The sequence below is a fragment of the Anabrus simplex genome, chromosome 10, assembly GCF_040414725.1.
Source record: "Anabrus simplex isolate iqAnaSimp1 chromosome 10, ASM4041472v1, whole genome shotgun sequence".
Lineage (NCBI taxonomy): Eukaryota > Metazoa > Arthropoda > Insecta > Orthoptera > Tettigoniidae > Anabrus > Anabrus simplex.
In genome coordinates this window covers 32203353-32220342 of record NC_090274.1, presented here as the reverse complement: position 1 = coordinate 32220342, position 16990 = coordinate 32203353, and the positions used below count along the sequence as shown (strand labels likewise).

The 16990-nt window shown below is 39.8% G+C and overlaps 1 protein-coding gene across 4 annotated transcripts in view; it reads left to right on the top strand.

Moving 5' to 3' along the window:
* LOC136881927 (zinc finger protein OZF) overlaps window positions 1-16990 on the top strand; it is a 21664-nt gene extending 4674 nt beyond the window's left edge. For 3 of the 4 annotated variants that reach the window (XM_068229413.1, XM_068229412.1, XM_068229411.1), the window contains exons 4-7: window positions 1772-1849; window positions 4235-4287; window positions 11986-14231; window positions 14496-16990. In XM_068229413.1, the coding sequence (XP_068085514.1) occupies window positions 1772-1849; window positions 4235-4287; window positions 11986-12838 (984 nt within the window). In that variant the 3' untranslated portion in view covers window positions 12839-14231; window positions 14496-16990. The remainder of the gene's footprint in view (window positions 1-1771; window positions 1850-4234; window positions 4288-11985; window positions 14232-14495) is intronic. The other variant, XM_068229414.1, reaches the window with a different exon arrangement.

Below are 16990 nucleotides of genomic sequence, written 5' to 3'. Positions count from 1 at the left end.
CGCCTCACATGAGCCCAACACTAAAGCTGGTGTATATATATATATCTTCATCTAGTGAGTTCATTATTGACTTGGCCTTGATCGTCTCATTCTGAGTTTTCTCCTGCCATTGTTCCCATCTGTTTAGCAGCTTTCATGTCTGTTACTTCAAACTTACAAATAAGGTATTCTGAATCCACCAAGCTTACTCTCTTCTACAGCAAATTTGATTTTGTAACAGACTAGTGTAAATATAGTTTCATCTGAGAACTCTGTTCTTTCTTGTAGAATGCTGTTAGTTTTTCTTTCTTGTAAAATGCTGTTAGTTTGATTTCATTTACTATTCTATTGTCCTGGGAGAGTACACATCCTAAGTACTTGAAATGAAATTAACTAACAGTCCTTTTTTTTTTAATTTCTTCCCAACTGACATAACTTTTGTACCACGCTCCAAGGCTTTAGGCACACTTTGTCATTAAGACTAATTCATCGACATAGACCAAAGTGCTTACTACATTTCCACACAACTGATACCTCTCTCTCTCATTATATACCTTTCAGCTGTGAACATTAATGGTGAAAGATTACAGTTCTCTCTAATTCCCTGTAACTACTTTGAATTAAGAATGATGTAGTTAATTTTCACATTGTTTGCTTTGTTTCATTTATCTTTGCAGTTCCCTTTTCATATTCCTTTTTCTTTTCATTTCAGACTCCTCTTTCATGTCTGGCGGAACATCACTTTCACAATTTGCCAACGTCAAGTTCTCTTCAGGAATTAGTTCCTTCAATCCATAGCTACATCGATTTTTCTAGAACACCATCGTTCACTATCAAAAGAGTGGTGTTCCTCAGTACATTGGGCCCCTTCAACATGACTTTTCCTACCTATATCTTCCAAGTTTGTATAACAATCACAGCTGCTCAAGGTGACATTTATTCAACACCTGTATTTCCTCAAGATACCCGTTGAACATTGAATCCTTTAATGCATTTCTCATTATTTTACGTATGTCTTGTGACAGTGTTGTATTTTACATTGCATCTTTGTTCACTCATATTTATTTAGTGCACCTTACACAGTGGATGTATTTTTTGGACTAATTTTCAATTTCAATGCAATACAGTGCAGTGCACTTTTTAAATTCATATGTGAATATTTTTATCATTGAATTTATATGTAGCTGATGTCGCAAAAGAGGGATGAAACATGTCCTACATAACTTGTTATCCGTGGTGATTGTATGTATATCATGATTTGTATTGAAAGGTGACACTTATACATCTCTTATAAAGTAATTAGCCAACGCCAATACAGAATTCAGTGCGAAGATTTTTTACACGCAAAGAACTCATTCTGCCATCAATTCTCACCTTGACCTGATGGTTATCATTAATGACTTTTATTGCATAAAATAACGTACCGGTACCCTTGATCCCATAATCACTTAGTATGTCCAACATTTTTTCCCTCCTTACAGAGTCACATACTTTCTTCGGAACTATTATTCTTCTTGTAGCATATTTTTAGCTACTTGACGCTTACTGAAAATCTAGTCCTGATTTCCTTAGACTATTAGAATAAACACAATAACAGCCAGTGTGGAAAGAGGGAGCACCAGAAATGACAGACAAGGGTAAAAATGAAAACATGAAAGGACAACCTTCACAGTATATGAAAATGGGTTTGTTATATTGACCACTTCCCAAAAGATTCGACTAGGATTGGCTGGGGAAAGTACATGTAGAATTGATTTTGATGATAATTAAGAATTTTCTCTCCTCCTTCCAGGGATCTCTCTCCGAGGTGGAGAGTGTTGCGGAAGTTGAAATTAAGATTGAACCGGAAATCTGTGATATGATTGTTGAGGTAAGGAAACTGTATACAGTAAAATCTTATTAATTCAAAGTGTTTGAGACTCAAAAAAATTGGACTCTGAATTACAGTAGAAGTCCGCTATAGCAAGTACGGCATATAGCAAGAAATCTGTTGTAACGGCACATTTTTCCGGTCCCTTCTAAATTCTTATCGCTGATGCATCCGTTAATACAAGCAATTAAGCATGCAGTATTATTTCTGTTATTGATATTTATGCATGCCAGCGATTACAATAAATGGAAACGATCATCTTCGGTATAGTTTTCACGCTATATGCACTAGCGAGCTCTCTCGCCGACATTCGAACTCCAAGGGAATGTCAGAATTGATTATTTTAACCATGTTGGTTCAATCTTGCCCCTATTTTGTATATTCAGTTTCTATGAAACACTTTTCAGCCTTGTCAACACCTCACATTTTATTATAATTATCTACCGTACATGTTTCATCCGCCTGGTGGCCATGATCATTAAGGCGCTGAAGTCTAAATGGTCTCAGGCTGAGGTTAGCGGTTCGAGTCCCGTTGGTGGAAATAATTTTCACCATCAGAATGTTGACCGGCAGGGTAGGGGAGGTGGTGGTATACAATTTCTAATCACTAGATTGTATGCCAAAAGCCTGGATTAAATTCCAAACCTCTCCACACTGCTCATATGGAGTGAGGGCATATGACACTGTTGATGGCGATTCGTCTGTCGGTTGGGGACGTTAAGCCTTGAGCAGACCCCTTGGTGCTATTCGACAGGAGTAGGCTATGTGTCGGCACCGGGTTTCACCCTCTCCCTACTATCATATATCACGTCATTCATTTCATCTCATTAACTCCTCTGATGAGGTCGACATCAGGAAGGCATCCGGTCATAAAAACCCGCCACGACAGATTCATCTCACCTCATACCCGACCCCGTAGGGAAACGGAACAAGGGTTGGACAAACAAACAAACAAACAAACTGTACATATTTCGAGAGCTACTGCTCTCTTCTTCAGTGGTGCAAAAGCATCAAACACAATCCTGGACTTGATACATTTGTACAATATTGTTCATGATCATTTTAGACACAAAAGAAACATTTTAACAATTTCTAGATTTATGTATACAGTAATTTGTTTTGTTGGTGACTTTCCACTACATTTAGGGAAAAAACAATTCTTTCCTCACTGTACTGTGATCTTAATTTATGTATGAAGGTGTGTGAGCAGATAAGCTGAAGTTTAATGATCATTTATACAATCAGCAGTGGGTCAGCCCTGTGCTCTAGAGGTAGCAAGGCTGCATCTTACCAGAAGGTCCAGGGTTCTATTCCCAGCCAGGCTAGGGATTTTTAACTTGATCTGGGGGCTAATTTGAGGTCCCCTCATCCTACTTGAGATAGTGGCCTCGGTCTGAAAATCCAGGAACGATAGCCAAGAGAATTGGTCGTACAACAATCTGCCACTTTGCAATCTGCAGGCTTTTGGGCTAGGGAGTGGTTGCTTGGTAGACCCAAGGACCATCAGGACTGTAGCGCTGTGGGTTTTAAAAAGAAGTAAGTGATAGGAAACAAGTGGCAAGTTATACTTTTACTTCACAAATTAAGTTAAATTAAGTTCTCCTGAACGGAACCATAGTTTAATTTCAAGATCCCATGTGTAGACCACATCTCATCAATGAGGAGGTACTTTGTCGAGTATGGAAATCATGTTAAGTCTTAACCGACTCAGAACACAGGAAAACAGCCTGCCTGGTATTTTGATCGCATCTTTTGAAATGACCAATACAGACTGGCCTGGTACAACTACCAAATTAGTATAGCTCTGGACTCCAACGTGTGAGTCATCTTTGTGAGTTTTATATATGAGAAGAAGTGTAAAGAATTTCATTCTTTTGAGTGTTACAAGATATGGAAAATAAACAGTTTCAAAATCTTCCAAAATGTATCTGAGATAATAAATGTCGAGAGTTAAAAGGCTTGTTAGGAGTGTCTTGAGCCCCAGAGGTGGAAAATGATTTGGAACTTTGCTGCAACCTGTCAGGATGTGTACATTTATTTAGAATTAAGAAATAAAATTTGAAACCCATACTGAGCAGGCACATGATTTTGACTGTACCTATCACACGGTACACATCTCAAAAGTTGTGGTTATGGAGACAGCAGCCTAGTTAGAGTTTTTTTCCCCTTGTGGTTCTCCATTTTCACACCAGGCAAATACTGGGGCTGTACCATAATTATGATCACATCCGCTACCTCTGCAAACCTAGTCCGTTCCCAAACTTGCATAACCGAAAACCTTTGATGTGTTATTGCAACATTAAACTACTAGCAGAAAATAATTTTTCCTGGACTTGCTGTGCAGTAGAATTGAACCCTGAAGTGTAGCTCTTCGTTTTTTTGCAGGAAGAGACAACTGCTGAAGGATCAAGTAGCAACCCCACCCCTGCTACTAATGAGTATGTACAAACGTTTATTTTATGATTGAATTTTTAACTTTACTTTTTATGTTTGGAACTCATAGAAATTGATCATCAGAGAAATATCTTATGGACAAGAAGTTCCATGTTCTGTAATAATTTAGAGGTGTGGAAAGTATGAATAACACTGTGTATCAAGTTGTATTACTGTTTACAATTTGTGTTTCTGGACATTGAAGACAGTGGAGAAACTTCTAAATTGCTGTCAAAATTGAGTTTGCGAGCAGTTTTTTAAATTTTTGAGATTTGAATGTTTTCCCACTCATTGTCATATCCCATGTTCATATTTCCCCTGGGTTGGGTGATGTATCAGTGCTCTTCATCTCTGCCTGACTTTCCACATTTCTTCTCTAGATTGTCCGTATCTCTGCAGCTGCCTCTAAGTTTCTTTCCTTCTATCTTCTTATTGAAGATTTTTCTTGGTAATTGCTCTTTCAAATGGCCACACAATGTTTACTGTTTGTTTACATCTACCTCATTTTGAATTCTTATTACTGGAAGTATTCCTGACTTCTTCATTTTGAATTTGCGCTCTGTCACTCTCCCTCTCTTAGTTTTACCCATCATGCTTCAGAGGATCCTTATTTCTGCAGCGAAGAATTGCTCTTCTGTCAATGTCCATGTTCTTGTAGCGTATGCCAGGATTGATGTAATATGTAGAATATCTCTTTGCATTTCATATTTTTCTAACATAATATATAAATTTGTACTTGGGTGTGTTGAGGTTATTATACAGTTCTCCTTTACATTTAAAAATATGCATCAGGTATGCAAAATCAAAGAAAAAATTTTATGGCAACATTTCCATGTTCTGTTGATGCAATATATCAAGAGAAGACAGAACACAATATAAATTCAGCAGTTGCTTTCAATCATCAGATTCAATACTTTCCTAAGAACAAACAGCTGGCTATAAGATCAAAACACAGTTTTCTTTTGCTATTGATTTTATGATAAAGATTTTGATTCTCATAGGGAACTTGACATCTTTGTCCTGAATGAGTAAATTCCTAATTCCAATATAATTGGTCTGTTGTTGGAAATAATAAATTACCCAGCTAACTCATTTTGGTTTCAGCATTTTGCCTCTTTGTGCCAATTTGGGTTTATCATTTGGTAACCAGTTCACTTAGCAAGACACATGGCTACTGCATATAGTGAAGGCTGCTGCACAGGCTACTTGGAGCCACAGGCACATGCGCAGAACACCTCGTGCCCACGACCTCACTGAGTTATGGGAATTGTAATGGAAGATGAGGATGAGGATGTTGCGCATGCAAAGCAGCTAGATTCCTGGGTTTCAGGAGAGAAATGTTTACGGCATGTTGTAATTCGCACAAGTGCATAGGGAGATGATGATGATGTTGGTTTTATGTCCTACTAACTACGTTTACAGTTTTCAGAGATACCAAGGTGCCAGAAATTTGTCCTGTGGGAGTTCTGTTATGTGCCAGTGAACCAACCGACCCAAGGCTGGCATATTTGACAACCTTGAAATGCCACCGGACTGAGCCGAGATTGAACCCATCCACTTGAGCTCACACTTGGCACACGTATGGAGAGAAGTGTTGTCTTATTGCGATTTTTACTGTCATCATCAAGACTCTCCAGTGAAAAGAATAATTATTCTTAGCAGTTGCATTCCCGGCCCTTTCCTATAGTGGATCTTCCATTGCATAAAGAGATAAAAGTTTTCCATTGTTCCTCGTTATATGCCGAAATAATTCAGCTAACCTTGTTTGATGATCTCACTCATTTTTTTCTTACTTAACACAATCGCTTCTGGTTTAATGGTCCCACATACTTAGAAATACACAGTTCAAAACAATTAGGGGAACATGTTTTTTAACGTATGCCATGCTCCGCAAAACAATACCTCCACCCAGGTATATTACCAACTAAACCTTTATTCTTTACCACTGATGTATACAAAAGAACATCAATGGATTTGTGTTCAATTTCTGAACACAAACAAAAATGTTTAAATACTGGCGAAAACAAAGTGATAACAGTTCTCCACGGTGGATTTTTACCACAGTTCGAGAGCTTCGGTATGGTGTATGTCCTCCACGAGCATTTATCACAGCTTGGCACCTCTGTGGCATGCTCCGTATAAGTCGACAGAGGTCACGTTGCAGTATCAGGTCTCATTCTTCAATGAGAGCATGTTTGAGGTCTTGGAGAGTCTGTGGTAGAACAGGACACCCACGAACACTTCTGTCAAGCCTATCCCACACATGCTTGATGGGATTAAGGTTGGGACTCGCTGCTGACCATTTCATCTCTTGAATGTCCAGTTCTCGCAAGACAGCTCTGGTGATGCGCGCTACATGAGCCTTGTCATTGTCGTGCACGAGTACGAATTCAGGGCCAACACCGTATGCAGCAACCAACACTTGCTGTAGCACTATCTGCTTGATGTACCTCGCAGCGGTAAGATTACCACGGACGACGACAAGATATGTACAGCTATCAATACTGATGCCACCCCACATCATCACAGAACTTCGCCCGAATTGGTCACCTTCCTGGACAACATTTGGCACGTACTGCTCACCACGGTGTCTCCATACATGTTGACGTCCATCACGCTGTGTCAGGGGAAATCTGGACTCTTCTGTGAACAGAAGGCGAGCTGCGCGATGTTGCTGCATTAAGTGGGGCACTCAAACAAGACATTTGTTCCTTACTGTCTGGTTAAACACTTTGACTCCAGTGACCCTCCTGAGGTCTTGTTGCAGTTCTCTGGCAGCTGCTGAATGATGCCGCAATGCACAGATGGTCAGATATCGGTCATCCTGTGGGGTTGTAATGCGTCCACGACCTTGTCCAACCCTCCTTGTGAACTGGCCTGTTTCACTGTAGCGATTCCACAAGTCCATCCTTCCTGGATCAAAGTGACGGCCCTTGCAACTTGAACCTCATTAAGATGTCTCATGGGATGTGCTGGTTTACATACAATGTGCTCAAATGGCCGCAGTAATCTGTGTACCTCACATGACACACGGATGCACCACTATTCACTTTGTTTTGAGGGGTCACCTGACATATTAATGCATGGCAATGCCTACAGATGGAGTATAACTTCGATTTGACACACCTTGAGTTACCAAGGTCTCAAGGTATGCTGTACGACCATTGGAATCCCATCTACCAAATTAACGTTCACATACCAGACGTTACAAAACACGTTCCCCTAACTTTTTTGAACTGTGTATCAGTGGCGGCGCGTGACTCGTCACTGGGGGTTCAACAGAAAGAAACATCCCCCCCCCCCTCAATATCTCCTCTCCCTCCTGTCACCTGTACCATGACTAAGTTCAGAGAATGGGCATAACGGTGCACATAATGTGCATGCCTAAAATCTTCCCTGATTAGAACTTGCACCCTGAATGGTGACCACTCATTACATTTGCTCCATCGTAACCTTGTGAAATCAACTTATCTCTATTATCCACAACTTCGCTCAAAGAAAATTTTAAACACACTTAAGAAGACAACCTTTCTTTCTCTCTCTCTCTCTCTCTTGAGCGTAAACTTAAGATTAAGATTAAGGATGCCGGACGCCCAATGCCTGATCTTGATATAACGAGGCATCCTAAAAGTAAAAGTAATGAAATCATGCGTAAATTCAGATTGGATTTATACCGTATAAAATAATCGAGTGGATCTGTGGGTGCGAAAGTACTAACATGGTGATTTGTTTTCCTTTTTTATGATTCATGAGTGATGAAAGCAAAGGGACTTGGACCAAAGTCGGAGTGGTAGATATAGGATATCTGCCCAAAAATAAGTGTCATATCACTCTTCAAACTTATTATGTAGCTCCTTACCTTTCCCAGGAACAAAAATTATGGACGCAACTACAGTGCACAAAAATACACACACGGAGAAAATATTGTTACTTCTTTATGTCCTAAAAATTATGTTTCTGAATGGCATAACAATGCAGAAAAACACTCACACGCTTACACAGCGTACAATAATATTACGAATTATGATAACTATTGCAAACTGTTGTAAACACTAGCATCACACTTGAAAAACAGAGTAAACTTTATGGATGCATGTTCGCAATGTTGGTAACTTAATTTTAAGCACTCCTGTGGCTAGGCAGTTAGCGTTTTCTTTGGTATTACATTCCCGCTACTCTTTGCCTCGGTGATTTTTAAGTTAATTTTCTCTCCAAAAAGTAATTATTCCAAAGAAGGCAAAATTTGTGAAAATACATCAATTGGAATTTGGCAGTTTAATGTGACTGCTGGCAGTAATGATGTTCTTCAACACTAGCGCTGATTATGTGCACTATTTTCTGTTATGAAGTTGAATTCCTGTAAGGGCAACAGATGGCAGGCACATACCCCAACACAAGGTCAGTCTACCTTGCCCCAACACCCCCGACAACACTAGAGAGAGTGGCATATTGCGCATGCGTAAACCAAGGATATCTGTTTCTGCGATATCCTGGTCTTGTCTACGTGCCGGCCGATTTCCCCCCCGCACCTCGCCACTCCCTTCGCCTAGGTACGGACGGAGAGAGCGCCTTCGAAGGGGGTTCATTCCAGACAAGTATCCAGCCACGGAACGTGCGCAGTTCACATGAAATGAAAGCCAATACGAGTATATTACGGATAGATGGGCTAAGCAAGAGCTTCGAGATTGACAAGGGAGTTATGAATATTAAGTAGTTGAATAAAATTTGATATGAACTGGAGGTTCATTGCTCCATTGCGCTATACCAGAAACCGCCACTGCTGTGTATTTAAATCGCCCTCAACATGAGTAAGCCGCCTGGTCAGAACTACTGTTAACCATTCTGAAATAAATCCTATAAGTGGAAGAGCAACCATAATTTTTATGCACAGTTTTCAATGAAGCACTCAAAATATTCGTACTCATCAGAAATGGCATTTGAATGAAGATTTCTTTTGTGGTAGATCTCAAAACATTGGGTGTATGTAGAGGCACTCTTAGTTTTTAGGGTCTTTAAAACTTTGCTCCAATATATTTGGATGTGAGGCTTACAAACCTGGTATATCAGAATGCACGCGGCAAAGTAGGCCTTAATTTCATTCTCTCTCTCTTTAAAAAAAAATGCTATTTGTTCGGGGCGTCGACCCATGTGGACCTTTTGACCCTATTGGCACCATATTGTATGAACCTGCGTGTAATTGGAATGGCGGTAGTGTGGAATGTTGTGTGTGAGGAAAGGAAGATTAAGGATGTCACAAACACCCAGCCCCCAGTTCAGCGTTATTAATCATTACAATTGAAAACCCCTGACCCGGCCAGGAATCGAACTCAGGGCCGCCGGGTCCCCAGTGGACACGTTGCCCCCTACACCGCGGGGCTGGACATTCATTCTCATTAGTGTCAAAACCACTTATCATCGTCCATGCCCGATTTCCTATCTGACTCAGCTATATTTTCCACAGCGTAAATATTTGCTTCCTGCTCAATGTGGGAAACGAAGGTTCCATAAACTTGAAAAACACAGACAACTCCGATACAGAATTTATCTAAATATTTGTCTGCTAGTTCTGCTAGCACACCTGTAAAACCTCTAAAGTGATGAATAATTCATTGGTTATCACTAACCCACACCCAATCACTATGTTTTGTTTTTCGCACGTGGTGCTTTAGCTACGATTTCTCATTCACTCGTATCAGATGGAACTGTCACTTTCACTTAACTCAGCAATAGAATTGGTGTCACTGGTTTTTACTACGCCTGGAGCCATGACAGGGAGACTGACAGACACCTGATGAAATGTTTGTGCTTTCAGAGGCTGTTTCACTGTAGCGATTCCACAAGTCCATCCTTCCTGGATCAAAGTGACGGCCCTTGCAACTTGAACCTCGTTAAGATGTCTCATGGGATGTGCTGGTTTACGTACAATGTGCTCAAATGGCCGCAGTAGTCTGTGTACCTCACATGACACACGGATGCACCACTATTCACTTTGTTTTGAGGGGTCACCTGACATATTAATGCATGGCTACGCCTACAGATGGAGTATAACTTCGATTTGACACACCTTGATAATAAATTACAGTACAAGTTCCTAGCTGGGAACAAGCTACATTCATATTCTATTCATAGAAATTTCTTAAAGGGAAACCCTTGCAGGGGTGATAAAAATATAAGGTAGTACATACGACTCGGAGCGGCGTGTCAATGTCTTGTCATTTGAGTTGAAGGCACGGCCAATGCTCGCGTATATGTCACATCAACAGAGCCGAGCAGGTTAAATCCTTGCCTGACGTGGCCTAGCCCAGCTCTGCCCTGGCATTGGCTTTTTTCAGTGTTCTAGTGCACATGTTCATGATTTTTTTTTTTTTTTTTTTGAGACACCAAAGGTCTGACCTTGACTGTGTATCTGTTAGAACCCCTGAACAAGGTAAATACTAGTTAAATATTTCACTTTCAGTTCACTGTCACCGTTGCTTCATGAAACAAGTGTTGACACATTCCCGGTAAACATCTTGCAAGTGTGGTAAATTACATTTGCGCAGATGACAAAATTTTGCGATGAAATTATGATTCCAGAATTAGATGAGCTTGACTGCCGTGTAGCGTACTCTAGGGATAGAGTGCAGGCGATTGTGAAAGTGAAAATATTGCAACTACATTCATAGTGAGGAGACATCTATTAGGTTCAACCCATTCAATACTAATTACGTGTTGATGTTACTAATAACTTTTATTTAACATGGGACCAGTTTCGACATTTAAAATGTCATCATCAGCTCATCTGGTTTTATTTGCACCACATCCAAAATATTCTTCCCTCTAGTTGGTTCCATCACTTTCTGAATCAGCTGCCCTTCCCATTTTAACTTATTTGCCATTTGTTGTTCATGCTTCCTGTCGTTCGCATTACCTTCCCAATTGACACGTTGTTTGGAATAGATTCTTCTCAGGGTTTGGAATTTGTTGGAACAGTAATTTGGTTGAGAGACTCCATACAGTATATGAACCAATCCAATAACATTTTGGAACAAACTTTAAAATTACATGTAGTATGCTAAGTTGTTAATGCACGTTGAATTTATATATTGAGAGGAATATTGATTTATCTGGTTTCAATAATAATATGGTTGCTCTGGTTAGTGCAGAGGGTAACTTGATTAATTTAGAATATTTCTTTAATTTTGTGCTGTAAATCATCATCATCATCATCTGCTTTATCCTCACAGACCATCACGGAGTAAAGTTTCCAATTTTGCGTTTCTCAAATCACAGCTGACATATTATGGATGTCAAATCACTGTCGGAGTAACCTCAACCTCTTATAATCTTCTCTGCTCATGAACATTCAGCATTCTGTGGTACATCCACATTTCACTGACCAACGGTTGGTTCAATGACGAAGTATTTAATGCCCGTCCTTCGACACAATAAAGCAGCACCAGTAACATGTAACACCTCTCAACTTGCCAGTGAGCTTCTTGTTTGAGGTCACGGTTGCACACAAAATGTTATGCTATCAGAAACACACTTCTTGCACTGCTGATTCTGGTTTTTATTTCCACATTTGTACCCCATTCCTGTTTTAGCCAGCATCCTACATACTTGTAAAGCGACAACAGTTTTTCTGATTACTGTGAATTTTGTTTACAGAATTTGCTACTTCACCCTTTTGTTGTTTAAAATTTGTCTTTTTATTATTCCAGAACAAAAAAATTAAATTCATCTGGAAAAGGACTGCCTGAACAGAATAACACCACAGAAGAGCCATCAGAGGTATTTAAATGCGAGTACTGCCCAAAGACGTTCACGAAGAAAGGTCCACTAACGATCCACATAAGGATACACACAGGAGAACGCAAGTACGAATGTTTTGTCTGCGGAAAGAAGTTCACGCAGAGTGGGAATTTAAGGACTCATACCCGCATACATACAGGCGAGAAGCTTTTCGAATGTCCGGTATGTGGTAAGCAGTTTGCGCATCCGTCGAACGTTTATTCACACATGCTGGTACACTCAAGTGAGCATTTGTTCGAGTGTGTGACGTGTAAACTCAAGTTTTCCCATCGTGCTAGTTTTAAGAGACATATGATGAAACACAGTGATTATAAAATACCAGAATGTCCTATATGTACCAAGCAGTTCCTTGATGAACGCATTCTGCAGAGGCATTTGAATATTCATTCTGGAAAAGTTGGTTTTGAATGTTATATATGTAAGGAATCTTTCCCAGATATTGATAGTTTAAAGGAGCATAAAGTAGTCCACAAAACAGCAAGCCAGCCCGAGTGTGTTGTGTGCGGTAAGAAGGTGAGGAGTCGGAGCAAGTTGAACGTTCATCTGCGTGTACACACAGGCGAGAGAAGTCACGAATGTCCAGTGTGCGGGAAATTATTCAAGAGACAAGATGCGGTCACCAGACATGTTTTAATACACACTGGTGAGAAGTCTTATGAATGCGACACCTGTAAAAAATGGTTCAACGATCGTGGGAATCTGCTGAAGCATTTACGAGTTCATGAGCCACGTTACATTGGACATGAAATGTCAGATGACTGATGTCTGTTGGTATGTTATATCATGATTTATATTATTGGTGAGGGTCACAAACCATGCATTTCAAATTTTGCTGTTAGCAAGTTATTAACGAATGACAATGAATTTAATGTTGAAACATTGTTGGGCATAGCCAAACAAAGTTAATTAAAGGAAGGATTGTAGGTTGATATTTAGAGGAGTTGTTCAAATGGAACATGGATAGAAGTGGCAACACTGAAAATGACTGATGGGAGAGCCAAGAGATGGTTTGGTGTTTTTAGTAATAGTTCAGAACATGGTCGGCTGAGACGTGCATCTGCTAAGCAGAGGAAAAAACTGAAGCAGCATTCGCGTTTAATGGTTGTCTCCAAACCAATACAATGTGGTGTAGTTCAATTCTTAACCAATTATTTACCTTCCCATGACCGGAAAAACTGTACGATGTGTACTTGTACTCCACGGCATACTATGCTTGTACGCTGCCAACACAACAGGTGCTGTTTTTTTGTTGTGATCTTAAGGATCACCCTCCTAACGACAGTGATCTTTCCCTTTGTCTGTCGTCTACTTAAGAATGCCCTGAAGCGTAAGCATTTGGTGCTGTTGTGGGCTGGTGTTAAGGGCCCCCTACATGCCCAGACTTAGTTGGAGGTAAGTCTGCACAAACCAGTCTATTCAGACATGTCTCTGTTTGTATGGCCGATAAGTCTGTCGACAAAAAGTCTGCAGGTAAGTCTCTGACATTCTGGCGCTGCTTGAATTCAGCTGGAGACTCAGAGTTGTAGCAGAAAATATAAACGTGGTAACCTAAAAATATGAAACTGCAATCTTTTTCTGCGTGTCTTCTTCGTGCAGAGCGCTACATTATGTCCAAGTAACAACTCGTCTTCTATACCGACTATCTAATTAATTTCAATCCTTATACATTTTTCAACCATCCGAAGCTCATACTCTTAAAAAGAAAACAGCTGAGTACGTCATATTCAACTCTTGCGGTAAATAATCATTTAGTCTGAGCGTGTGTGGGTGACTGCGTACTTCCGGCTTACCTCCCGGAGGCAAGTCTGTGCAGGTAAGTATTCCAGAAGTCTGCACATGCATGGGGCCCTTTAAATCTGTAAATTGCGTCTCCTGTGCGAGGCGGCAATGATTATCATCTTAAGAGGAAGTACAACCTGGCAGTCATCCTCGTATTAACACTAACAGAAGGGGAAGAGGTGTGACCTTTCGAAAAATGGAAGGTGCGATAATGATCCCTCGGTCCCGCAAGTCTAATACTGTCGCGATTGGAAGGTAATAAGGCAGGTCAGATAAATAAAGGACCCCGACACAGACAGATAGGTGGAAGCAGTGTCAGACTTAGTTAGAAGACCCATGGTCACCAACTCATGCTCCCAAGTTAAGAGTCCCTTAGGTCTCCTTTTTTTTTTTGCTAGTTGCTTTACGTCGCACCGACACAGATAGGTCTTATGGCGACGATGGGACAGGGAAGGGCTAGGAGTGGGAAGGAAGCGTCCGTGGCCTTAATTAAGGTACAGCCCCAGCATTTGCCTGGTGTGAAAATGGGAAACCACGGAAAACCATTTTCAGGGCTGCCGACAGTGGGATTCGAACCTACTATCTCCCGAATACTGGATACTGGCCGCACTTAAGCGACTGCAGCTATCGAGCTCGGTAGGTCTCCTTTTACAACCCATTGTGGATGTATTCTACTGTCTCCCACCATTGGTGGGATTCTTCATGTAGAGTACAGAGCAGCACTGTCAACCTCAAGACCAGCAAGTCTGCTGCATGCGCATGGAAATTCGGCTACAAATATCAAAATTCAGCTACACCTTAAACCCGGAGAATATTCGTACTACTACTAGTGATAATAGGGAACGAGCATGATCCATGGTTTTCATTAAGAATGTGCTAATCTGATTCAAAATTTCATGCAGAATCTTAAAATATGATCTGAATTTAGAAATAATAACTCCAAACATGATAAAAAATCCAAATTAAATTACAAATGTCACATGATGCAAGTAGGTGATCTCCTTGGTCTGATATCATAGTCCAGGATGACTGTATCAGCAGACAAAATAACACATAGTGTGCTTTGCGAAACAGGATACAGTTCACGCATTTCTCCTTTACGCTGAGCCCGCTTGGTGGCTATGATCGCTAAGGCCTTGAAATCTGTATGGTCTGACACCATGGTTAGAGGGTTCGAGTCCCGTTGGTCGAAAAAAAAAATGAATGAAAAATGAAATAAAATGAGTAGGTGACGACTTTATAATTATCACTATTTCTTGTATTGAATAGGTGGATCCCCATACCTAACAATTTTGAATGTAAAGGTCGAAAAATTGCTCATAATCAGAATATTGGCCGGCAGGTTAGGTCTAGATTGCGTGCGGAAAGCCTGGATTAAATTCCAAACCTCTCTGCAGTGCTCATATGGAGTGAGGGCATTTGACGCTGTTAATGGTGATTCGTCCGTTGGATGGGGACGTAAAGCTTTGGGCAGACCTCCTGGTGTTATTCGACAGAATTAGGCTACGTGCTGTGCCTGGTTTCACCCTCTCTCTACCTCATCATCATCATCATCCCACATACAGACACACAGGTTGCCTATAGGCGTCAGATAGAAAGACCTGCACTAGGCGAACCGAACATGTCCTCGGATACTCCCAGTACTAAAAGCCATACGATACATAAGATCATGTGAGTGTCTGTTAAAGTTAAGTTCATTTTCTATACAGTGTGTAATAATATGAGTGTTACTTTTTTGGACTTTGAATCCTGTGCAGACAGTGAAGCAGAAAAGTTATAAATGGTGTACAGTTCCGATGTGCACAAATACATAGCATACCACCCCAAACGAATTATTTATCAATGTGCTAAACGACAGTAAAACTGGGAGGGAAGGAAGGAATGCTAGTGATATATCGGAAATGTCTACAGTTTATTGATGTGAGAATCATTTTAATGTAAAATAAATTTGTTTGAACTTTTAATCACTTTTCCATGTCTGGTATTCTAGTGGTGAAACTTTAAATTTGAATCTGTGATTCTTTAATTAAATGCTTCAATAACATCTTGGAGTATGAAAGTGCATAAGTTAATGCTGATTATTAAAGTATTCTCCCAACCTAACCTAAGTATGTGGTGATCCACGTTAAATTAATAAACCAAAGGGTTTATGAACCAAGGTGATTGCTCCAATTATACCAATTTATCTTGGCATACAACAGTTATTTATATATTTACTGCTTAGTTAGGCTAAAATAAATACTCTATAATGTAACAGAAATTAAGCGTGAACATCACTAAAAAATGTGAATTTAGAAAAATACAAAAGTATATCTCTACAAAACCAATGCTTTTCGGTTGGGGTGGTCTCAGTTTTTGAAGTTAACTGATTTCTTAATAACAATATTAATGATATAAACAACATAATTGCACATGGCAGTGAAAAAAACATTACTACAAATAATAGTAATGTTAGTGTTTAAAATACTGTCCAAACTTAATCAAAATTTTTAGATTATACATGTCAAATCAATAAACCAATGGGTAAAAATCACAGCACCATAAGACCTTCCAGTGTTAAGTGACTAAAATGTCACCACGGCACTGTTCTTGCTGCTTGATATGCTCAGCTTGCGAAAAACCAGAGAAATGAACTAAAGATATTTAATAATCTATATTTTTCAGGAATGATAAATCAGTCACTGTCAATCACTATTGTTCTGCATTTAGGGCAGACACCCAAGTGGCAGATTTCTTATTTGTTTTTTTCCTAGTCTTTTCATAAATGATTGCAAACAAATTGGAAATTTATTGAACATTTCCCTTGGTAAGTTATTCCAATCCCTACCTTCCCTTCTTATAAATGAATATTTGACCCATTGTCCCCTGGAATTCCCACTTTATCTTCATATTGTGATCTTTCCTATTTTTAAAGACACCACTCAAACTTATTCGTCTACTAATGTCTACTAATTTAGGTTATGGAACTAAAGTACTATAATGCTAGCTGCTGAAGTCTGACTTGTTATATTTAGTAATGGTGAAAAACTGAAAGTTTAATGTATTTTCTAATATAAATCTAGAAATAAATGGCGCAGGTGATTTAAGTGATTCCTATTCATGCTCCGTGTTATCCTAATACTGTGAGTTACAGAA